This window comes from Protopterus annectens, chromosome 6.part0 (genome assembly GCF_019279795.1).
Source record: "Protopterus annectens isolate FY-2018-M chromosome 6.part0, PAN1.0, whole genome shotgun sequence".
NCBI lineage: Eukaryota > Metazoa > Chordata > Ceratodontiformes > Protopteridae > Protopterus > Protopterus annectens.
Window position 1 is genome coordinate 1,054,136,845 of NC_056737.1, and position 26,323 is coordinate 1,054,163,167.

At 39.0% G+C, this 26,323-nt stretch overlaps 1 protein-coding gene across 3 annotated transcripts in view; it reads right to left on the reverse strand.

Moving 5' to 3' along the window:
* DPF3 (double PHD fingers 3) overlaps positions 1-26,323 on the reverse strand; it is a 1,486,280-nt gene that overhangs the window by 191,737 nt on the left and 1,268,220 nt on the right. For all 3 annotated transcript variants that reach the window (XM_044074663.1, XM_044074664.1, XM_044074665.1), the window contains one exon: positions 17,675-17,756. In XM_044074663.1, coding sequence (XP_043930598.1) covers positions 17,675-17,756 — 82 coding nt within the window. The remainder of the gene's footprint in view (positions 1-17,674; positions 17,757-26,323) is intronic.

Below are 26,323 nucleotides of genomic sequence, written 5' to 3' on the forward strand. Positions count from 1 at the left end.
GAGGTATTTGCTTCCCACAAGAAATACAATTATTAACTTTTTCTGACATCAGACTGGAGCAAGAAAAAAGTTTCCTCAACGGGGTACTTAGCTTTGAGTAGAAGAAGTAAGTCTTCGGACTGAAGTACGAAAAAATTGTCAGGAGTCAGCCGACCGGCACTTGTGAACTGCTTTCACCGCATGGCAAGAAAGACTGGAGAACATGGCGTCGGCTGCCAGCTTTGTACTCCTGGTGCAGTGACGTCAAGGAGCAGGGCTGAGCAGCCGACACCGGACCCAGACTTTGGGATTCTGGCCGACTGAGGACTGCCTGCCGGCAGGGGAGAACCCTACAGTGATGACTGAAACAGTGAAACACAATGAACATCATGCAAACTCCACACAGAAGGCATCCCAGCCGAGAATTGAACTGGAGAACATCTTGCTGTAAGGCGACAGCGTTAACCGCTGCACCACTGCGCTGCCCATTAGATAAAACTGTATGTATCAGGCAAATTGTATGAGTCTGAGAAATTATAAGAAGTAAGTAATCAAATTAACAAAATAAATGTTTTTGATTGTATGGGTCTGGGTTCTAATCATGAAAATAACAGAGACAGAGCATCCTTGTCAGAAGGATGGCCTATCCTTCTCATGCAGGAGTCTGGGTTCAAAGCAAAAAAAAAGGAGCAGAGAGGATTTCTTTCTTGAATGGGAGTGAATTTATAATTATACTCACATATTTATTCCTTTGGTATGAGTCTGAGTTTTTATCATAGGTGCCAGTGCAGGTGTTTAAAAAAAGCCAAAGAATTAGACTCCAGCCAGACATATGTTTAATAAGTATGGAAGGTTCTGCGGTAATTATAACATGTGTGAGCTCAGTAAAAATGACAGCGCTTTACAATTTCCAGAAAGAGAGTCTTTTGATAATAACATTTTCGAAAATCTAAAAATAAACTGAAACAGAATGGATATAAAACACCAGCTCCATGTTGGTTAGCTTTAATGACTGGCAAGAAGAAGCCAAAAATAAGGAAAAAGAATCTGTACTTAGAACATAGCTCTCAACTTTCCATCGCCAATATGAGGAACACTCGCCTTCATAAATGTGGAACAAATGGACAAAATGTGAAACACATACTAATGGCTTACTAACAGCTTCAACTAGGAAGGTCATAGGATGGTTAAAATATGCTGGTTTTAAAGAAGATCCTTTAATGAATGAATTAATATGATTAATTTCTATTTACCATGGATTTCACTTAAAAAAATTCCAAACACTGAATGTGTGACAGACTCTTTCAATGTGGAACTTTGAGGAACTTTGAAAAACATGAACTTTTTAAGACCCCAAATGAGGTACGTTCATCGTAATGAGGTACACTTGAGAGGTATGACTTAACAGTTCAGCTAGACCAAAATCACAGCTGCAGGCGGCTTATAAAACAGTAAATTCATTATTCATTACAGAAATGTGCAGCTGAAAAACAAATCTCATTCCTGGGATATGTATCCTTTAAGGCAATTAAAGAAAGTAGCTACACAGAATCTTCAGATGACGACTGGCCCTCTGATCTCTTCTGCCCCCTCCCTCACCTAATTAACCCACTTCTCAGGAAGCTGACAGTTCTCTCCAAGAGGGCAGGTGAAAGTGAACCTTACAGAAACTACCACCACTTCCCCAGATGCAGCATGTCACTTCCAGTACTTCTGCTCATCCCAACAGGTTGGTCTATAATACTAGATTTAGACAACAGTGACAACCATCAACCATCCATACACAAAAAAAATGAAGCAGCAGCTTAGGAAAAACGCCAAAATCTTTAACATCACCAATGGTAAGCGCTTTCATCTCTCCACTTATTCATACACCACAGACTTCTTCAGAAGTCTTTGGTGTATAAATAAGTGGAGAGACGAAAGCGTTTACCATTGGTACTATTAAAGATTTTGGTGTTTTCCTAAACTGCTGCTTCATTTTTTTCATGTTTGGTTGGAGTTTTGAAGTTATCAGCTGCTTAAGTGTGGTATCAACGATCCATGTCAGAGCAAACATTAATGGAAATAGCCAATAAAGGAAAGCAGTTGTATCATAAACACAAATATGAAGCTAGTGCAAACCATGCAGGAAGCAACTCTCCACCAAAAATTAACACCCTAAAAAAGATCAGGCAAATAAATACGCAGTTCTCGGTAATCATAGATGGGGAAGAATATCATTGGGCAGCCTCTTCCAAACAAAACACAGAGGAATAAACAGACTCTGATTCTTCCATTGACACTGATGTACTAAAAACACAAATTTATCCATTGAGAGAGGTACTAAATAATGCAGCATCCTGGAACAGTGACGTCAAACCTACTGTAAAAGTAGCATGCCCATTGACCTCAAAGGATTTACAGACCATTGTTGACTCTCGCCCCCCAATTCAAACACTTTCCACGAGATATGCCAAAATACTTGGAGGACATGAACAACTATAAAATCTAACTATCAAAGACCTAAGAGCAGTATTAAAAGTTTCAATTTAGGGGCTGAAATAATGGTTAAGGTGTTTACCTCATATATACAAGGTACAGAGTTTGATTCTTACCTTTAGGATGGGAAACTTGGCTAGGCTTAAAATGGCCCACAAGCCTAGTACTAACTTATCCAGACTTAAATTGTGGTGCTTGCCTTCAATACAGGTGTGTGCGTGTGTGTATGTGTGCGCGTGTGGTTTGTGGTCTTGGCATAATGGTTAAAGTCTTTGCTTCACAGACATGAGGTATAAGGTTTTATTCTAACCTTGTGTTATTGGCTGGGCTTAAAATGGCCCAGAAGGACAGTTAGCCTAGTACTACTCTCTGAACAGCCCCTGACAGTTTCAGAAAATTATGGGGTAAATGTAATGTAGGTGATAATATCCCAGAACACACAAGCAATGGATTCCTTACTGCTAGAAATAAATTATTACAAGCCATTACTACAACATACCACCAATACCAAATTGGTTAAGAATTAAGGCTATGGTACAGAAGGAAAACAATCTATTTATGCATATTTGCAACGTAACACAAATGTGTTTGAAGCCTTTTCTGGGCACGAAGGAGTAGCAGCCAGTGAGTTGTCAGCTACTTTTTGTAGAAGGCTTCTTACCTCCAAGTTCAGCAACAAATAAAAAAAGTTTGCTTAAACTGGCCAAGTTTAGGCATTTGTGAAACTGTTAACCTAGCGCAACACATGGCAGATAATACACTTGGAGAAGAAAAATTTAGTTGATGTTCAGCTCCAACAGACAGATACAAACTTGCTGGGAGAGGTAGATTTAGGGTTCTTTCTCCCAGAGCACCAGGGCAATATCATCAGAATTACCTTCTCCCTACGTCACCACAAACACCACCAGGAAAGCCACGATTATAGAAATCTTTTAATTGTGGTCAGCCTTTACACTAGCAGCATGAATGCATCCTTTCTATACAACAGATGAGTTTGCCAAATGTCCACTACCATAGCAAGCAGAGAAACAACCTCCTAAGTGAAGCACTGCTTGGCAGCCAACAGCATGGCACAAACTCGTTACTCACTTCCTTTGGTACCAATTGGTCAGGACATTCCTTTTGCTGATGGTACAGTGCAAAATTCAACTCTTCCTTTTCTTGTCAATATAGAAGCTACTAGATCTATGATTATGTCAACAAACTCTGAAATTATCCCACTTTCCACCAAAATAATTCATGAGTGGGAGCATCCACAGTCCCTTTAGACTGTCTGGAAACAAAATCTGCCCCTATTCAAATCCATCCTCTAAAATAACAACATGCGCTTATTTTAGAAAATGCTGCCCCCTTTATATCTTTCAGAAAGAAATTTACTATGTAAATTTAGACTTACTGTTAATTGTACATCAGATAGTGTTTTTCTTGATGTCCCAAATAAACCTTTAGGATTGTATTCAACTAAAACCTGTACAAATGAGGATGCCTTTTTCTTGTTTTGACATCAAAACAGAGCTCAGGCACTGCTAATTTGGAGGAATTAGAAACAATCCCTCCACAGCTGTGGACTACCTATGTAAATGAGGTATGGTTCATAAAAAACGCAGAATCTGTGCAAATAACTTTGAAACCCTGTGAATGCCCGTCGATGGTAGTCCAATATCCTTTATCAGCTGAAGCACAAAAAGGGATGAAACGAGTCATTTATGCCTTACAACAAGGTATAATAATCCAGATTCAAAGTCCATGTAACATTCCCATTTTATCACTTAAGAAACCAGGAAAAATACTTAAACATTTGTATGCGATTTGAAAGCAGTTAAGGCAGTAATAATACCTACTTTTCCTGTAGTTCCTAACCCTGCCACAATACTAAGTTCTATCCCATCAGATTCCTCAACCATCTCAATGACAAATATTTCTAATCTCTTTTTTTGTATTGTTATACATCCAGATACCCAGTATCTGCATTTACATATAGAGGGCAACAGTACACTTGGACTGGATTACCACAAGAATAAGTTGAATCACCTACCCTTTCCTCTAGAGAAATGAATAAACAGCTAGATAAAATTAAATTTTTATGTGGATCTACTGTAATTTCAGGCATAGATGATTTAATTTTAACTTCCAAAACTCCTAATGACTACAAACAAGGTACAATCCTCCTTCTAACCAAGCTTGAGGAATTAGGATTAAAAGTTAGTAAGGAAAAATTGCAGTTAAGGAAACCACAGGTTCAATACTAGGGCCACCTTATTTCAAAAGGTTCCAGACAAATATTGCCTTCACATATCACTGAGATACAAGCTGCACCATGCCCTACTACACTAAAACAGTTATCCTTTCTGGGACTGACAGGTTAATGTTGACAATGGATTTCTAATTTTACAGAAGTAGTTAAACCGGTACTTTTCCATTAAACCCCTACCACTTGCCGCTGGTCACTGGCCTACAATTGGAGTTAAAAGGAAGTCTGTGAATCACCACTCTGGCGTAATTTATGTTACAGTGAGTGCATTCCCAAGGCCAAATAAACGCGAGTACTTTCGCAGTCTGCCTTGTCCAATGTCAATTTCGTTGCATTGCTTAGTGTATGGCAACTTCGGATGATGTTTACATATGTAACCGTGACTGTTGCTTTGATTGTATGTTTTATACCTCACCCGATGTTAGCATTGCAATGGCAATGCTCTTAAAACACTTTCACTGCACTTTGTAAGCTATGTACAGTTCCAAGTCGTGCATTGTAAACACTGTTGGTTTGGCGAGTTTTTTTAAGATAAGAGTACAAAATGCCTATTTCCAACATTTCCCCTCCTACTGAATGTAGTACATATTGTGTGCAGTTTTATTTTAGTACATAGCAGTTCTCAGATGTAATTGGACTTGTTTTTCTTAACTTTTCTGCATAGTTCTTTGCCTATAGAAAGGGTATGTTACAAGGTATATAGTCCAGAAGTAGAAACATGCCAGATGTAAAGACCTTATTACATACCGTTTTCACAACAGTTGTACAGTCTGACTCTTGGTTTGATCGTGGGTTTTACATGTACTCATTCACAACCAGACTGTGCATGTAAGACTTGAAAGTGCTGTTCAAACTCCTTCAAGTCTTACCTGCACTCATTTCACTTGAACTATGCGATTTCTGCGAACACAAAAATCTGGTTGCAATAATACGTAAGCAGCAGGATAATTTCTAACTGTATGTTATTGTGGATTGAATCTGTACTATTTCTGATTGTAACTTTTGTCCCATGCATGCATACCTGTCTCAGATGTCTCTGCTTTTAACTCGGATTTTATAGTGAAGAAATATTCCAGAACCAGACCAGCGGCAAGTGGTAGGGGTTTAACAGAAAAGTACCATCAAACCCTTACTAGAATTAAAAAAAAAAAAAAAAAAAAAAAAACCAGATACCCCTGAACATTTAACCTGGCAAGACCACCACGAACAAGCTCTGATTTAAGTAAAAACATTACTTTAAAGCCCTTCTGCACTTGGGTGAGCAGATTTTTCAAAAATATTTATCTTTTCCTGTTATGAAACATATAAAGTAGTGTTAGGATTATTAGCACAATGTAGAGGTGATGGTTACAGACCTACTGCTTATTTTAACACAGATCTTGACTCTGTAGCAGCAATCCTCCCTCACTAACTTAGGGTGGTGGCCACGATGGTGCACTTACTCCAAATGGCAGCTGCTCTGACCCTCTAGCATGAGACCTACATGGCAGCTAAATGCACTACTTATTTGCACCATGACCGACTAAACATAAATTGTCTCTTCTTAATAATCCTTCTTTGCAGATCGTTCAAATGCTCAACAATTAACCCGGCTTCTTTAATCCCTACACAGAATGAAAGAAAACTCCATAACTGTGGGGTCTATATTTAGAACATCAAAGTTTCAAAACTTCGAATGTTCTAATATCGACCCCTATTCAGCGAAAGCTGAAAATATCGAAGCAACAGAAAACCAAATTTTTTCTTAGGGAAAGAATTCAGTTGTCCGTTTCTGTTTCTTCGGTATTTTCAGCACTGTGGTGGAAAGTTACGGGTCGGGTTCAGGTAAGCGTGCAATCGAGTGCGGGTTAGGTTAGTTAGGGTTAGAGTGCGGGTTAGGTATGTGTGCGATTGTGTGGACGTGAGGGTTAGGGCAGGTTAAGTGAGTTAGGGTGCGGATCAGGTAATTGTGCGATTGTGTGGACATGAGGGTTAGAGGGCGGGCTAGGTGAGTTAGGGTGCGGGTGAGGCGAGTGTGCGATAGTGACAGACCTTAGGGCTAGGGTTTGGGTTAAGGTACGTGGATATTTAGTGGTGTGTGCATAGTTTAGTGTAGGGTTAGGTGTAAGATTTTAGGAGTATATGTGTGGATTGCTGTTCGTTTGGTGTGCTTGTGTTGTGTCTATGTGTTTTGGAACAGCAAATTTTTTCCTTAGGAAAAAATTTGCTGTTCTGTATGTTCGATGTTTTCAGCTTTCGCTGAATAGGGGTCGACGTTAGAACATCGAAGTTTCAAAACTTGGAATGTTCTAATACAGACCCTAACTGTGCTAAGTATGTGCTTCCTCCAAGGTTAGATTCAAAAGATGCCCCGTTACAGGATTCAGAATTGCTCATTTTAGTCAACGGCTCTTATATTCAAAGAAAAGATAAAATACTTGCAGCAGTCTTTTCTGTTTGTCAAGACAATTTTGATAACTGGACAATTGAACACAAATGTGTCTGCTCAAATAGCTGAACTTCTGCCCATCACTGAAGCCTGTAAAACTGACAAAGATGTTTCAGTTACTACTTTCAAACACTCAAGCTATGCACCTACTGGGCAAGTTCCTAATTTTGGGAAACCGAGAGAACAGGGGAATTTGACCTCAGATGGGACTGTTACTAAAAATGCTGTTTTTGCTCATGAACTACTAAATGTGTTATTGTTACCAAGAGAAAAAACTCTGGTATAATCGTGCCACACATAGTGACAATTCTTAATTTCCAGAAGCAATGGTTTTGCAGATACACCGACAAGACACACTACATCCTGTTCAGGCTTCATTTCTGCAGCAATTTCATGAAACTAACAGCAATAATCCTTTCTAGGAAATGTTGTCTTTTCAGAATCAGATTGAGGATTCAGAATGGGTGAGGTGGATAAGTGATGGCTACAGTTGTTTACCGGATCTTTTGTGACACCAATAGGATGAGCAGTTAGTAGTATCACAAAATTTCTTAACTTGATTAGTAGAAGTATATCACTTACCTTTGCTTTCAGGCAAAAATGCTTTCATAAAACAGATTTCAAATGAATGTTATGCCCCTCACCTTTCAGAAATCACTCAACATTTTGTTAATAAATGTACTATCTGTTTAAAGCACAGTGTGTCACAGACTGTATTGGCACCTACACGGACTCTGAAAAAACCTTGGGGTTCATTTGGTACTATTCAGTTGGATTTTACTGAGTTCCCACAAATGCAAAAGTTTAAAGATGTGCTTGTTGTAGTAGATACTTTTTCCAGATGGATGGAAGCTTATCCTTGTGCAAAGAATGATGCAGAAAGAGTAGCTAGAACGTTCTTACAAACGTTAATCCCAAGATTTGGTGTTCTTTGTTGCATTAAATCAGACCAGGGCACCCATTTTACTAGTCAGGTAATACAACAGATTTGCAAAACATTAAACAGCAGAATGCAGTACCATTGCCCACACAGGCCACAAGGCTCAGGTATCCATTGCCCACACAGGCCACAGGCCACAAGGCTCAGGTATCATTAAAAAGGCAAACCAAACAATTAAAGAACAGATTACTTATATGCATGAGGAGACTAGCCTCAAGTGGCCAGAAGCTTTAGCTTTAATTTTATTTAGTATGAGAAGTGCAGTTAGTACCACCTATAAAATCCTCATGGGCATTCTACTTTGCAGAGTTATCATAAAACTGTATCTGAGGCTTGAGACAGCCTACAGAAGAGGACCACCATGGATTCTAGCCTGAAGATGTCATTTACATAACTCATTTTCCCAAAAAACTCCTTATGTCACCAATGGAAAGGACCCCACTTGGTCTCGATTACAAAAGCTATTGCCATTTTGACTCAGAGGAATGCCCACCTGGATCCATGTGCCACATGTCATACATAGTTATCCCAAGTGCAACAGCAGAACTATTGTGAATCATACCAGACAACAAAAAAAGAGGGACACCATTGTATCTGGAAACGGAGAGTGAAGACTTTTCTACCTTGCCATCCAAAGTAAATCTGGAAGTGAATGCGACTATTTGCTTTTCAAATCTGATCTGGAGGTAAAATCAGGTGACTCCAATACATCATTTTGGATGAAGATGAAATTCAGGGACTCCTTCTTCAACATCAACAGTATTTTTTCTTGCTTCCAAAACAGACATCCATGACTTATCATGCTATTTAGATAATGGCCCTAATAATGTATCAACTAACCTAAATCCATATATCAGACCATTCACAGTTGACACTTAATGCTGGAGTTTACTTGGAAATCAAAATCAACTTCATGTCAACTATGAACTTGCAATTCAACACCCATTTTGCAACTTCTTCAAAACCTTCTCCAGCCTGAACTTACTCAATTTTTATATGGACCCATCATCAGAACAGTCACTGCAATTTTCATCATCCTATTTCAATTGCTTCTGCCATCTGGAACTGTGATACACTGTTATATACAACCATCACAAATAAGTAAGGAACCATTTCATATTAGAAATAAATGTAACACTAGAGACAGACAGACAGTTAAAATTGAGCCAAGAATACCTGAGTGGCACCGTGCATTCGATACTTTAATATTAAGAATCTTGGCATATTTATATAGTGACTGTTGGATTTGCTCACATATACTATTGCATATGATGGGGTATTCCATTAATTCCAATACCAGAGACTGATACAGAACTTCATACACCACATTGCTCTGTTTTTCACAGTAAAAATCGAAAAGCTAAACACACTTCTACCCCCTTTTCAGAAGTACCAATTCAGCTATCAATGAATGTTCAAGGAGATGTCTGTAAAAATTGAACACTTTCTGTTAGAAACAGCATTTGTAGTTTTACCTGAAAGATTTACGATGTGGCTAGACAGCAGAGTATGGCAGCATTGCATGATTATTATTACATTTGTGGAGATCAAGCTTATGCATGGTTACCTACAAACTGGTCTGGTTGTTGTTACACAGGCCGTGTTATTCCAGCAAGCTGACAGACAAGACACTTTACCCGATAGAAAGACTTGTAATGCTCAGAGTGATACCAAAGGCATTGTGAACCCAACTGGAAAAATAAACGTTTCTTGTGTTTGTCATCATGCTGTTCAAAAGACTGCTTTTAAAGGACTTGCTTGCATGGATTTCAGTAATGGTGATACTTCTGGAGCAGGAATTTTACCTGTTTAATGGGCAGTAAAATCCATCTGGGAGTTAAAAAAGTCATCTAAGCATTTAGAGATACTAAGTAATGCCACCATCAAGTACATAAACTTGCCTACTCACAGTAACTGCTAGGTGCAGTGTGGTACTCGAAAAACGAATGGTACTTTATTTCACCCTTGCTTCTAAGGGGGGGGGGTACGTTCTCACTCATCAAAATGAAATGTTGTTTATTCCTAATAACACTGGAGCCATTCGTAGTCATCTAGAAATCATCCAGAAAGTTGCTGAACTGTCCCATGCTAAAGAAGCTGACCGTTCTCATTGGGCATGATTAAGTATAATCTCTTTCAAGGTTGGGGAGGAGACATTTTAAAATTCTTCATGTTTATTGTAATAATCATATTACAATTAGGACTTATTTTATTTCTGATTAAAGCTCTGATCCTTAAGTTTTTAAAACACAGAAAAATTAAGTTACAAATGAATCAAACTGAGTCAACCTATATGACAATCTTTATTACGCAGAGTGTATAAATTGGAGAATACACAAATGAAAATTATGCAAATTATTCAAATTGTCTTTATTCCATCAAGACTTAGACATGTTTTCATTGCAAATAAGACTATATTTCTGAAAAGATTATACAAGCATTGTGCATGTCAGAGACAGAAAGAAACTGTATGTGAAGAATATCAGACAGCAAGTGAAAAAGTGTCCACTCATCTGAAAAACTGATGTCATTTTCCAGTCATAAAGAAATATATGACTTGACTGATACTTCATAGCGTCAGATAAGGGAATGTGAAGGGAGAAGTGAAAAGTAAGGGAAAAATATGTTAGTGTTTGTAATTCATTTTAAATATACTTTAATTTCAGGAAGGATTCTTGATTGGTTCAGTCTGCTTCTGATGATTTATTTGTTGCCAACATGAAAGTGCTTACATGGCAAAGTATAGGAAATTATTTTCTTTGTAGAATCCCCCCCAGAATACAGAACTTGTGCCCAATATGGAATGGTACAGATGGAGAGTCACGAGACCTTAGCAAAATGAATGCCGATGTGTTCATTCTTTAATAGTCAGGAGTTGTATTTTGTTACAATAATGCTGCTTTTAACCAACAATTGTACAAAATATCTGTGATTTTTGTGGTTTAGGGAGACAGGACCTTGATTTCCTTGTCTCCCACACACACGTTGTTCTCTGCAACAAAATGAGACTGTTATTCTCTGCTAAAATGTGTTTTGTACCTTAACAGCTTCGAGAAGGCATCTGTCTTTTGAGGGCAAAGGGACAGAGTCATGGTGTCTCAAAGCTGCTCAGAGAGTATCCTTAAAAACAGTTTCACAAAGAGAGAATGGCCCAAGACTCAGACATTCACTGGAGAAACACCAAAAGGCATTTTTTTTTTGGGGGGGGGGTAAAACAGGGAAATCAGGACCAGTCTAACCTGATCTTATTAGTCTTAGGGACCCTCCAAAGAATGGGGTCATCAGGAGGGAAAGCAGGAGAGACGGGCTCCTTTTTTTTCTGAAGGCAACAATCTCACAAAAATCTCAGTGTGATAAATTCTGTACTGGGTAACTGTCATCCAGACCCTCTTCATCAAGGTACCACTTTATAACTATATAACTTGTTAAGATGTTGTACAAACTCAGAATATATTAGGTAAGGTGATACAGGGGGCAAATCTTTGTATAGTGAGTGTTTTAACCATGGACAGAGTTGCTTATTTGTTTTGACTGGTTGTTGAAATGAAACAGCAGTGAAGTGTACCTTACTTTCTCCTACCAAAGCCTTGCTCTCACTACTATCTACAGGGGAAATTGTGCATGACAGAAGGAAAACATGCAGTTACGACATGCAGACTGTCACAGACAGGGAATGAGTGTGCAACAGCATGCTTGCCAGAGACAGCATCTAATGGAGTGCTGGCTTCAGACTGACTGTCTAAGGCTGTGACCTCACACCCACAATTCAAACTCCTAACAGGCAAACACTGGCCTGATAACAAGCATTTGGCACAAGAGCCTGGGAGTTTGCCAAGAAGGACCCTCTGCAGCATGGACATACTGCCGAAACAGGCCAGGGAGGCAATCGCACTAGCAGTGATCCATGACCACCATGACCAGGTGATCCAAGTGATCTTCTCTTGCTCTAGCTGACTCACCGGGGGGCTACACAATGAATGAACTTTGGGATCCACCCCAGGATGGCAACCAGGGCTGTACCTCACAAGGCCCTCATTTTCTACCAACATGCAGGACAAGTGTGCATTTGATCTCTTACTAAAACAGGATGCAGCTCAACACCTGCTAGGATCAGAGGCCAAATTAACACTACACTTGCCTTTTGGAGAGCCAGGCTTGACCTTCTCGGTGTTTGTTCTTATGGCGATGTTCTGATTTATGCCTGGACCTGCATGTATAACTCTCCCATCAGTCCCAGCATGATTAGCTTTTGATGGTTGACATCATACTTTGGTCATAAGGAAGACCAGTATCTTCTATGGTATATCTGAGTGGAATAATTAAATTGTTAGCATTTGTGGTAGTTTTCATTTCCGTTTCCCTCCATGAAAAAAGAAGAGAGGCAGTGTGGGTCTTGGCCTATAATTTGACCAAAATCTTTAGACTTAGTAAGCTGTTTAGGCACGGGAACACAGAATTTCAACAATGACAGCAAAGATTATGATCTCAATGACATAAGAAAAAAAAAGTGGTTGGCTTGGGGAGCAAATCTTACTAACTTTGTGCATTACATCACTGCATGCAATGAACAGGCATGTGGACGTCCTCACATGGGCAACCTTACACTTTTTTTTTTTTTTTTTTTACCAACAGTGATGGATGGAGTAGCTAACTTCAGCCAAGCATCATCAAGGAGCGTCCTTAATGTTAGATCTATGGACATCTCAGAAGATAAATACAGTTCCTTACCAATAAGACCTAATATGGCTTTACTTAATATGCACTGTGTAAGAAGACTTCCACTATCACTTATTGACTACTCTAATTACACTTGGGAGGCACTGACAAAATGTACCTGTGGATACTCTTATATTACTGCAGTAAGGCACAGACCTGTAAAAAATATAGTAAATCCACTGCACACCTAAGGTTCATGCTGGAAGCAAATATGTTACTCAACAAGATTTTAAGCAGGTCAATAGATAATACAATAAGTGTGAAGTGGATTCTTTATAATTATTTTCCCCCGCAGCCATCTTGGGATCAACTGGCTCATCCATTTTCCAGTGGGGCAAGAACTAGTTGCAACAAGCTGTCACCCAGGAAGTCATCAGGATGTTTCCTTGTATGGTTTTTCCCCTCCCCCAGCAGGTGACATGAGCATTTGCACACATGTGGGCCTGCTACGCCTTCCTTGGTGGGAGTATACACTAATGCACATAACTTGTGAAGGTTATTCTGCAAAGATGGCTTGGTGCATCCAAGCATATATGCCAGGCCAGCCTGTACACTGTATGCCATGCAGCTTTTCTTCAGTAGGTGCTGGCACCGCACTGAGCTAGTCCACATCACTCCCTGGATGTAAAAGCTGCCACTGGCCACTCATTCCCATCCTTTTCCACCAAGGTCCTGTACCACATGGATGGCTAAGTGATCTCAGGCTGTCTTGATCACTGTCAAGGGGTCATCCCTCTACACCATGGAGCCAGCAGGACAATGTATTTTCACACCAGTGGCCTAGTGAAAGAAGGCTCACAAGTGGTTAGTGCCGACCACTACTAAACCCATAACATTACTTGTGCAGTGCCACAAAAGCACCAATACCTCAGCACCTAAAAGATACCAATGATCTTAGAACTGCAGCAGTCAGAAATCCACACATGGCTTATCATAATTTCCAGAACTATTTGTAAAGAGTAACCCAATGGGTTAATGAGAATAGTCTGGAATTTAAAACTGAAAAATAAAGTATTTATACAGACAATGAGTAGACAACAACATACTGAGGATAATGACCAAGCAGCATCAGTGTCAGAGACATTTCACTGCAAGCTGACAAAAGTGGAAGAAGGCTATTTAGCAACTGGATAGAATTTACTTAGCCACATGAAGAACGGATATGTTACTACCACTGTACATGTCTTTGGTAATACTGAATGACATAACCATACCACACTAAACAGAAGGTCCGAAAGTCATTTTGGAGATGGAATACTGTTATTTTTTAGTATATCTTTTCAAAAACATTTGACATATTGGGACAAACTCAGACATCTCTAATGTTTTTTTTTTTCCTTGTGGCAAGTGAGAGTTAAGTCTAATCCATTAGGGAAGACAGTGAGGGACAAAGGGCTCTTTACATATCTGGCTACTGACAAAACAAACAGTGCCCGGCAACAAGTCAAGAATATAAGAACTGCAGTAACATCTCTTCCAAGGACTGGCAGGAAGAAAGCTCAGGCAGCATATAAACAAGTCAATAGCTGGACTGGGCTACTAGCAAAGAATAAATTAGCAAGATCTGTTAACTTCTGTTTACCATATGGGTTTAAGAAGTTCAGATCCAATGAGACAAAAACAGCTTAAAGAGGGGGTCCCCTTAAGTTGATCGAACTTTTAAAAGTTCGAAGCTCATATGGCCGAGACCATATGATCAAACTTTTAAAAGTTCGAACGGACAGAATGGGAAGATTTCCCTTTTCCGCAATGTATTGTGATCCCGTAGTTGGTATATTTAAGTAGCGGGGGGTGCAGGGGGGGGCTTGCACCCCTGCTTACAAACCTTTATTTTAGTTTTTTTTTTGTTTTATTTCAGTGTTGGAACTTTTAAATATCCAATGTTATGGTCTCGGCCATATGAGCTTCGAACATTTAAAAGTTCGATCTACTGAAGTAGATCCTAAAAAGGACACTAACCTGCTAACCAGTACCAACATACATGCACAGCCTTCCTTCATCTGAATGACAATGAAAGTTCATGGTGCACAGAGCTGCATAAGCCTATCAATCTGCCAGGTGATAGTTCAGCAGTAGGACTTCGAAGTCACTACACCCTTGGAATGGGAAAGAAGACAACAGTTACTCACTCTAATTGCACCCCCAGCCTGTACCTCCAGCAAGGTAACACACTAATCAAACCAGGTAGCAGCAACTGCAGCCAAGATGTCTTTCTCTGACAGGGAACCAATGGCATAACCTTAAACTTTGTGTCATAACCTGCATTTTATTATTTCAGGTTAATTTTCATTATTTACACCATAAGCAGGTAATATACCACGAGTCATTTATGCATGCAGGACAAAAGTACCGTGAACACTGTGCACCTAGCTATCTGTAACCATATTTGCATATATTGTATCAATGAAAAACAAGATTTCCTTTAATTGAGAGCATAAGCCACACAATCAAAACTTAAATACACAAACGAATGAATGAAAACATGAATGAGTGATTAAATGTATGAAACTGTCATCCTGAACAAGACAAAGATGAACTTTGCTGTACTTGATAAGCAAGGATTCCTCTGTTAAACTACTACACCAGCTGACCCCAGAAAAAGTCCATGACATGAAAATGGAGGAAGCACAGGGTTCTCCCTTAGAGTTTAGCCAGGACGTGCCTTTCACTCATTGTATGTAGACAGATCTGAAGATGCTGCTGGCAGGAAGCATCTGAGGCTATTTTGCAAAGAAAGGTATGAAATGTTGGGCTTTCCAAAAGCACCATGGCTTGTCAGAGCCTTCTGCAATTCCGATATTAAACTCCACAGTTCACAGTTTCATAATGCTAGTTACATTACAGCATTTGAAAGCTGCTCTTTTTGTACATTTAAAAATCATTACAAATGATTCTCATTGGTGAAATGGGACTGAAGGCATCCTTCCCTCACACTGCAATGACCATCCCTTGGAGGCCATAAATGTAGAAATGCAGTGTGTGGAGGCAAAGCATCCAAATTGGGGTTTAAGGGCGGGGGGGGGGGTAGCTTCCTGCAAAAAAGCAGACTTAAAAAACTAAGCATTCAAATTTAATAGCACTTGCAATTTCCGTCTCTACTCTTCGGGTCTTCTGAGGCAGAAATTAGTATTCAGATTCAAGCTATTTTTATTTAATTTTACTGCAACCTCAAATCGGTGCACAAAAAAATATTAACGCTGTGCACACGTTCTTTTAAAGCAATATTTATGTACAGTTTCTTTGTCTTTAGCAGCACACCACCCGAGTCATGCTGCAAGTTTCAAGACCAGGCAGCCAGGGGTTATTAAAAAAAATCAGTGACTATAGCTGCAGTACTTGAAGAGCTGTGATAAACAACCAAGGATGCATAATTTTTTTTTAAAGATAGGAAATATTTATTAGCAGTCAGAAGGCTTTCTGAAACAGACTGTTGTATATGGCATCAATGACCAAAAAGGGTTACACTCCAGCAATAAATGCAGTTCAATATCTGAAATGACTGGCTATCATGATAGTACACTGTGAAAGAAAGAATAATAACCTGTCCTGAAGCCTTCTGTTGAATGTTCTTCTACACGCTTAGTAAAAATATGGGCCAGCACCTGAATATGCCTGTCATTTCTGACAATGCTGATAACTGAACATAAGTAAGGCACCTTAAAATTCAGTGTGCATGACCCTAACCAGGCACTTGGGGCAAATCTTTTCTGTGAAGCTCAATATTCGAAGGGTTTCTTCTTGTCTCGCCACACTAAATACTTTTAGGACAGCGGGAAGAGATTAAGTATTTCTATCAGTAATAAACTGATGGAGTCTTTTCTTTTTTTTTGTTCCATGCACTATTTCCACCAAGATTACTATGTGGAAGCTTCATCTTTATTTAAATAACAAATATAACAACCCTAGTGTCTAATATCTGCAGTGATCACTTCCTGGAGGTTTTTCTGCCATCCATGCACTGATATAACATGGAGCAAATCAATCAATTCAAAGAATACTTTTCAGCCAGTACTGGCCCATCCCCTAAATATTTCCTCTCTACATAACCATGAGAAGCTATCCATAATGGTGACAATTTCCAGAAAACTTTGAATATTCCATCTTCTACAAATGGGCAGTTTAATGACCCACAACATATTCACATCAGAGGTGTATTTGACTTCTGTTCACTCTTCTGAACAGTTTTGCACAACATTTACAGATGCATGCCTTCTTCCCACACAGTAATCACACTTTATGAAGACGGTGTTCTACGGCATTCATACTTCCAAAAACAGGAATATACACAGAGACAAGAAACAGTGTACAAAACATGGTCATAAACTGTGAACTGACAATGGTAAAAACATTTAATACAACTGTTAAGAATGCTGTAGGTGGTGGAGTGACTGTGCTGGTAAGAAAAAGCACTAGAAAGGCTTGGGACTTTCAAGTGAATAACCTCAAAACATAAGATGCATTTGGAGGCTTTTTTATAAGCTCCTTGTGCTGATGTTGTGAGCAGATCTTTGTGCGCAACAAGGTGCTTTAGAAGTGAGGCTTGTGCAAATATCTATCCTCAAGAATGCAGTTCTGTGACTGTGGTAAGTGACCTGCATTTTCAATTTACTTCAACATTTGCCAGTCATAATGGAAAGGAGCTGTGATAAATAAATGCATGCCAGATTTGTCACAAAATGAGACCAGTCATCCACAATTTTAGCTATGAATTATTCTTCATACAGTCCTTAATCTACTGACATTATCCTATTACCAATTCTGTGTCAAACTAAGGTGAGCAAAAATAAAAATAAAATAAAGTCCAAGAAAATACTTAAAATTTAATTTTCTATGTGGGTGGGAGTGGTGGGAAAATGAAAAACAGAAATGTCATATTTACCTTCTGGGGGTTCAGACATTGGTGGGTTTAAACAGTACATATGATAGCCACGATCACAGTCATCACAAAATAAAAGCTGTTCCTGCAAATCAAAAAGAGGAACAAAGCAGATGCTTTAACAATGAAAAAGGAAGACAAATTAAACGCAACATATTGCTAGAATGGGTCCTAAGATTATTATTTAAAAATTCTGAATCAGTGATCACAACCACTCTTTCTCTTTCTCTCTCTCTTTCTGCAACCTGACCTGTCGGTGCAGTTATTTCTCAGCAGACAACTGGGTTGGGCAAAGTGACCTATCTATGCTAAAGTTCTAAAGGAGTGTGACAGACTTTTGGCAAATTAACAGGGAAGTATAATTAACTTTAAATTAAATACATACGTGCACATACATACAAGGGGGTGTGTCTATATGCATGCAATACCTCATTGCTAAGCCAATTGTAATGTCAAAGTTAATCATTTCCATGTTCCTACATATTCTTTATCCATACATAATATTACATCCAGAAAAGCCTAACTACAGCTGTGCTGAGTACAACAGCGAGATATGTAGATATGTGTGTGTGTGTGTGTGTGTGTGTGTGTGTGTGTGTGTGTGTGTGTGTGGCTGTTGGGTATACACATTATATTAAAGCTAATCATCACTAAGGAATAGAGAGGGACATGCATGTAAGCCCATGTGTGTGCATGTGTGTATCCACACGTGTGTGTCTGTGTTTATGTTTTAAATGCAAATAAATCATCATTTAAGGTTCAAATGACATCATCAGAAGTCATGATTCATATGTCCCCTAGCTTTAGGTCCCTGAAAAACATACCATTTCATCCCATTCCTAAAGAATGACTCCAATCCCATGGCTAAGTCTATAACAATGGAAAGTGGTGGCTACATACATGGCTCTGTTGTCTCTGTGGCATAGAAGGATGAAGCTTTGAAAGCTACCTAGACAATCTGGGATTCAGAAGTAACATGGATACTGAAGAGGCCAAAGAGGGAGGTTGGAAGAAAACATCTACAGGCAACAACCCATCCTTGGGGCAGAAAGGTAGCTAAGCACCCTGCTGTACTGTCACTCATTACAGTTTGGGTGTACAGCAGGTGCATTAGAAGAAATTGAGCACAATGGGTCCACATGTGACAAACAATGCAGTCTGCAGCACGTGTCAGGCACAGGTAATAGAGCACCTGTGCTATGGCTGGCAATATGGGCAAAACAACCAGTCAGGTATCACAGGGACCAGGGGTTAGGGCTTAACACACACAAAAAAAACTGCTGAGTGCCTGAACAGAGGGCTTTCCATGAGCACCTGTTTCCTGAAGGGGAGCACATAGACCAATTGGGTCACATGAGTGCAGACTTTTGTCAGGCAGTGGGATAAAAGATATTAAAAGTAAAGTCATGAAAGCACTAACTACAAGCTTCTATGAAAACTAGACAATACAGGAACACCCTCCACAACTAGCACACTTTCTTTCACTATACAGTCCCACTCCCACTGTTAAACTATAACCAAGATCATCTATGAACAGCTACACATGGAAAACATACACATACACACATATATACACACACACAGACATATACGTACAAATATGTGTGTATATGTGCATAAACACACACACAAACACACATGTGTGATGGTACTCAGAATATACAGTCTGCTGGCATAATGCACAGCCTCCAGTCCACAGGAGTACCACAACTGCAGTGCCACAGGCCCACGTCTTTCTGCTGCTGAAAGACATGTCACCTTTCTCTCTGAAGCCTCAGCAGGACACATGGTACAAATGTCAAAACATGCCCAGCATGTACATGCAAACACAGCTATATGCTGCTTAAGGCTCTGTTCCAAGCCAAGTATTTTCATGTGGAATACTCTGTAAAGGCATCTGATTACAGAGGATTCACTAATGGATGCAATACAATCTGCATATCAATGTGCTCCACCTGCATAACTGCTTAGCGGTCTATACAGCCTTAGCTAGTTTCTGGGCACTAAAGAAAGTCCAAATTCAAATTCAGTAGGACCTAGCTGAATGTGTTGGAAGCATCATGGCAGTACTGAAGTGAGGGCATCAATGAAATCTAAAATCTACACTTTTTGGTGATTTAATTCACTTGAGCCTTAAATGATGTTTATTTCCTCTTTTGTCTTTCTTTCTTTCAATATACCACCTTTGAGAACATTGCTAAAAATTCACTATATGGACTGGTTGGTGACAGTATCACTGATATTACAAATAATGTTAGAATAAAGATGTTTCGAAGAAAATGTCAAAAGGTAATTTGCTTTATACCTTCCAAATTCCATATGTCCTTCAAATGAGGCACATACAAGACTGTTGTTCTCTACGTGGAAGTTCTTAGCTGGTCCCTGACCACACCTTCTTGACTTTTACAGTTTGCATTAGAATCCCTGGCAATTCATAGGTTCATAGGTGTTTACTAGGCTAACGACCACAAGGGCCTTTTTAAGCCTAGCCATGCATCCCACATCTCTGACGAATTCTGATACCCTTGATAAGTGTAAGCATGAACCATTTGCAGGTTACCTGTTTGCATTAGAGACATAGGTGCCAAACCAGAGATGAATTTCCGGTTTCCCATCCAATTGTCCAAGTTGCACTTGAATTGGATTAGGGAGGAACTCTGCTTCACATGGATGGGGAGCCTACAGTTTAAAGACCATCAGATCATCTGATCAGAAGTCTTTAAAGGAAAATTGACATATACTTCCAAAGGTCATCTACAAATAAAATAAGCAGTTATCTTAATGTGAAAAAAAGAAGTTACATGGGCCAATACAATTTGGGCTAACTCTGACCACATTATGCTCTCAGACTTCTTAACTGATCTCTATGCATAAACTGACTCCTGCACTTTTAAAATGCCAGTATGAAATGCGCAACCAATGACCTTGACCTCAATGGGGGGATGGTTAACATGGTAATGAGGTTACAATTTCACGGACCTCACACTACTGCATTAAAACGAAAGACATTCCGACACAGTTAGTGAAATGATATGCACAGACAATGGAAAATGCACACTCGTCCTATCTCACACATCAGCTGGTACTATTCCAACTTCTATGATGAAAAAGGCAATGATGTTTATTTCACTCATGGTTACTAACCAAGTAAGCATGTTTTGATAAAATAGTGTCCATATTTCTCATAAAAACATAAAGGGCAAGGCAAAGCAATAAAAGATACACCTTGCATATTAAGAGTTAAAATACCAAGGTTAGAAAGCAGCATAAATGCAGGTACAATAAGAAATACAGGAGAGAGAAGTTCAGTAAGGGAAAAGCAGACGGCAGCAAAGGCACCATGTTATTACTGGGGCAAAGCAAAGCAGCTGGAAAAGAGAAACCCCAGAACTGAGAGCAGCATATGAAGAACAGAAGAGTGCAAAACTTCTATGGTGACTGGAGCAAAGGACTACATAAAGCAGTGAGAGAAAACTATCAGAAAAGGCAAGTACCATGTAGCTGTTAAGGATGGTGTTACCGACAAAACACCACCACCATCATCATCATCACAGAGCTCAGCAGAGGAATGGTTAGACTATATGAAGCCATGCCTCTGAAAGTGCATAGAATGGAAGGGGTGAAAAGAAAGGCAGACTTTTTAAAGCAGTGATCTTACAGTGAAGCTCAACATATACCACTAAAAGAAGGAAAAACAGGCTCTAATGTAGTAATGTTTTTGCATGTAGAGCAGTGACCACCATCGTGAAGGAAATTCTACTATAGTCAAAGAAAAGTACAAAGTTTAAAGTGCCTACAGTCAATGCAGACATTGGTACCACACCGGCTACTTACCTGGGTGACCTACAGGAGTTTAGAGTAAATTACAGAGACATTTAATGGAAAAGAAACTGTGGCTTCAAGCATGCAGACTTGGGAAAGGGTCTTTTAATGTAAGGCAAAAAAGGGGAACACAGTTTGGGACCAAATAAAAATCCACAGACAGTGACTAATCAGAGAATAACTAAGCATATTACGGTGAGCAAGCAAACCCATTCTAATGATCAAATATGTACCTATGCATGTTACTGCAGCCCAGGTCCTCATTATTCCTAACCCTAACCTAGCTACCTGCCAAGGCCTTTGGGGGATTTCATCAATACTGTACTCAGAAAATACAGGACCTTCCCTTGGAGAAATATCAGGGCACTTATCAGTCCACAGTTACATGCCCTTGAGGTACCTGCAGCTTGTTACAAAACCTGGATCAGTTGCTCACTAAGAATCACTGACAGAAGCAGAATTTATTGTGGCATGTTTGTGCTCAGATATGTAAAACAATGAAAGTGCAGAAAAAGCATGCAGCTGTAAACAAAATGACTTAAAATATGCCAAGTACATTTGCAAGTATGTAACATAACAATCCAGGTTATAGCCTGAAAACACTTTACCTCATTTATTTATCTGTTTTAAATTAAACACTCATTCATAATGTAGCATAAATTCAATGACAGTCATGTAGCCTGTTACTAAGAGAGAGAGAGTTGCACCTTGCATTTGCAATCATAAAATATGATAATGCTGAAAACGTGCAAACCTCATCACATCCTGAAGTATCTGCTATGTAAACCAGTATTACAACAGAAAAGGGCAGGTTACATTTGCATGCAAAGCTGCACACTTACATTAGCCACCTAACTTCCTGTCCAAAATATCTAAAAGCTGGGCTAAACACTGGACAGATGTATTTAGCAAGTTACAGGGAACAATCATCTACGTGCTACAGTAGCACCTGATTCTGAAAAGGTATTATCAGCCATCAGGGTATAATTGCACAATTCATCAGAGATTACTTCCCTTCCAAAAATTTTTACTGAGCAGTTATGATGAGGTTTCTTACAGCACTGATATCACCTAACATACCAAAGCATGAACAGAACAATTTAACAAGTTATGTGGTGTGGTACATATTTTATTAGAATGGCATGCAAACATCCCTAACATCACAAAATGAAGCCTCTATAGAAATAAAACAGTTATTAACAAAACCGTTTTAAGAGTTCACAGTACACTCACATGAATTAAAATTAAATACCAGTGAGATCATCAATATGTAACAGTTTAAAGAAAACTGACCTTTTACACCTACACTAGCATTGTGTTATCAAACATGACGAAGCAATACTAGGTCACATCTTTATTCAGAGAGACACCAATTAACATCGTAGTTCTAATGTACATGGGAAAATGTCATATTCATTACTATATTACAACCAGCAATTAACTTTTCCAATGGACATCTTTGGCCATAATATGACCACAAAGTTTAAGCCATATTTATTAGTTGTGTAGTTTTCAATACCATGTGCTTCAATATCATTGGTTATTTCTAACTATTTGGAAGTTTACAAAATTTGTGCTTTACTTTACGACCTGTACATGAACTGGCATTCCTCTAAATTGTCCACAGGAGTGTGTGTGTGTGTGTGTGTGTGTGTGTGTGTGTGTGTGTGTGTGTGTGTGTGTGTGTGTGAGAGAGAGAGAGAGGGAGGGAGATGCCAAGGGCTGGCGACTTGTCAAGGATCAACTTTCTCTGCCTCACACCCACTACCTGTCAGGACACAATCTGGGACTCTTATGACCCTGAAGTGGATGAACAGCATGTCCTATATAGAACAAATGACAGGAAAGAAAAAAAAAATCAGTATACAACTTTCTTCAATTATTACTAGCAAAATATTTGGTTTTCATGCTATCAATTACTGTCCCTGCTAACCACATCCACTATGAATGGTGCTGACATTTTCTTCACAGAGGGGTGACCATGTTTCTTTAGAAATTCTCTGCAGGTCTAAAAACAAAGTGCAACTGTTGCTAAATGTCTCAGGACAACTGCATAAAAAAAATCCTTCAAGTATTTGGGTCCCAAATGGTAAATGCCAGTACTTCTAAGTATTTCAGACATCTGTAATGTGTGCACTATTTCCGCATATAAAATGTATGTTTACAAGTATGTGTACCAATATGGTCCATATATTTAACAAAGCAGGGAACAAAACTGTGTACAAAGCATAATGGAAACATACAGTGCATGATATATGACTTTTTCAGAGCAGCTAGAGAGACAGCCACAAGAATGTTTAACAGCCGATATTCTTTAGACATGCTATAAACTTATTTTTGCAGAGAATACATTCAGAATTTTTGATGCATCTGTTTAATGAATAACCTTGTAAGAGGAAGTCCAATGAACAGGATGGAGTGTATAATCCCAAACAAGATGCACACGCTACAGACTAGTCTGGTAACTGTCCCATTCACTTGCCAGTGGTTTCCTCTAACAATTCTTTCAGAGATGGCAAGTTTCTGGACTTGCCTCTGTAAATGGAGAAAGGGGCTCATGAACGGTGGCTGCCTCTTCTGTGGGATGGTACTCATTACTGGCAAGACATTAAGCCCCTTAATCAAAGCTACTGTCACAACCACAGTATCCATACTATACTCAATTTCTCCAACACATGCACACAGCATGACTGCAGTCAGACCACACAGCCTCAAGACCATCGTAGATCAATCTACAGCTAACAGAGGAGGAGGATTACTAGTGCTCAGAGGCACACTTTCCACAGAAAACTTCCCAGAGTGGACCAGGAATTGAATGGAGGTACCTGCCTTCAAGAAAAGGCAGGGTTACTTGATCACATCACATGTCGAGATGTGGGCATATGTCCCAAAATTCCCTTTGCAGACTAAGCCCCTGGATGCTAATGAGCATAAATACGGAAAAGAGAGGACTTAAAGGAAAAAAACAAAATTTCTTCCTCGCTGATGGTTACACCATGGATTCTTGCCTCCAGGAAATGAATTGGCCTGTATGGCTTTTGGCTACAGAGAACAAACAAGCCAAATGAATGGTGTAGAGAGACGAGCCAAAGGTCATAGGAGGACTGAAAAAAAAAAACTGTCTCAGCTGGTCCCTGGCCAAGGGGCAGGTATTTAATGGGAATACACTGCCTTACTCACCCTCTTCTTCAATGACAGGAGGACCACGCTGGGCAGCTACAGGATGCCCAACCTTACAGCAGAGACTGACAAAGTTATGGAAAATGAAATAAAACCAGATTTTCCTGAAAGTGGTCAGCTCTACTATTTTCACCAAATTTGTAAAAAATTAAGTCTGTCTCAGACAAGCTATTCACGCCTCTGGTTCTAATTGTGGAAAAACTGATAAGATAAACTGCAAAGTCTTGCCAAAAGCAAATCTACTTTCACTAAAATACTGAAAATTTATTGTGATGACCTAACTCTCCCCTTCTTTATACCATTTATATGACGCTTTTCTAAACAATGGCTACCACAGCTTTTACTCACTTTTTTCTTTTCTTATTCTCAGTCATTCTCTATCACACACTGCTTTTACATGTCCTCTTTCCAGTTTCTTTGCTACTACCAAATATATTTCTCTTTCCATATCCAATTTATACTTCTTTTTCACTTCTTTGTACATCATTTTTTCCTTTTTCCATCCCAATCAAACATCTCAATCAAACGTCTAACTTCTATCCACCCCAAATTTAACTACATTTTCCTTTTTTTTTAATCTGAATCTTTTAGCCCCCTTTAGCTCTCCCTTTATCCTATTAGCACTTCCTAAAACCGGGAAAAAGTTTTTACACAGAAACTCACTTGCCTCCAGTACCCTTACTATAAAATGACTTGCTATTTGTAGTTAAAATTGTTTACATAGAATGTTTTTATTTTTAAAAGTTTTAAATGTTGTATGTGCCTTTAAGACTTTCACTGAATTTTTTATCATATGAATTAAATATATTTGTTTATTGATTAATCGAATTTCAAATGAGTACATATTCAGGGTTTTTGAATGCGTGACTGTTTTTTCTGAAGACATCTACTGAATAGGCAAAAGGGTTGAATACATTTGAATATGCTAAAGTATTTTGAGAGCTCAGGCAGTTACTGTCATTTTTGGTGGTTTTATACTTAATTGATTTTTCTCTCAGCTAGATTTTGGCTACCTCATTTCCTATGGATGTAAACATTTTTAATCTTCTATATAATGTGATATTGAAAACGTTAAACAAATTGATCTATTGTTTTAAATTTTCCTTTTTATATATTTCTTATATTTTTACTGTTCAATTTTCTGTGGATCTTTTCTTCCTGGGCTTTTGCTAAAATGGCTTTTGTCCAATCAGACTTTTCTGGAAAACAAAAAACAAACGCAGACAAAATACAATAAAATAAAGAAATATTTTTATACACCAATAATGGCCTCAGTGAAGTGTTCAAGCCTGTAAGTAATGAGAAATGTTTAAAAAGAAATCCATTCAGCCAAAGCACACTATTCTCAGCAGCAGTTCTGCTACCAAGCCTGCAGCAAAAACAGGAATAGCAACCTGTACTGCAAAATGAAATCCAGTAGCACAGAAGTTAAAATAAACTGCCAAACATTCTCGTTCAGCTTTACCACGAAGTTACACTAGAAATGGGTAGAAGAGTGTCATTGGATGTAGGAATGGACAGGCAGGCAATTTTTGAATATGTGCGAAAATCATTTTCTCGAACTGAGAGTTCGATCACCACAATGTCGAAGCTGACATGAGCTAACAGCCACTATTGTCAGCTTCAACACTGCGGTGCAGATTGCACTAT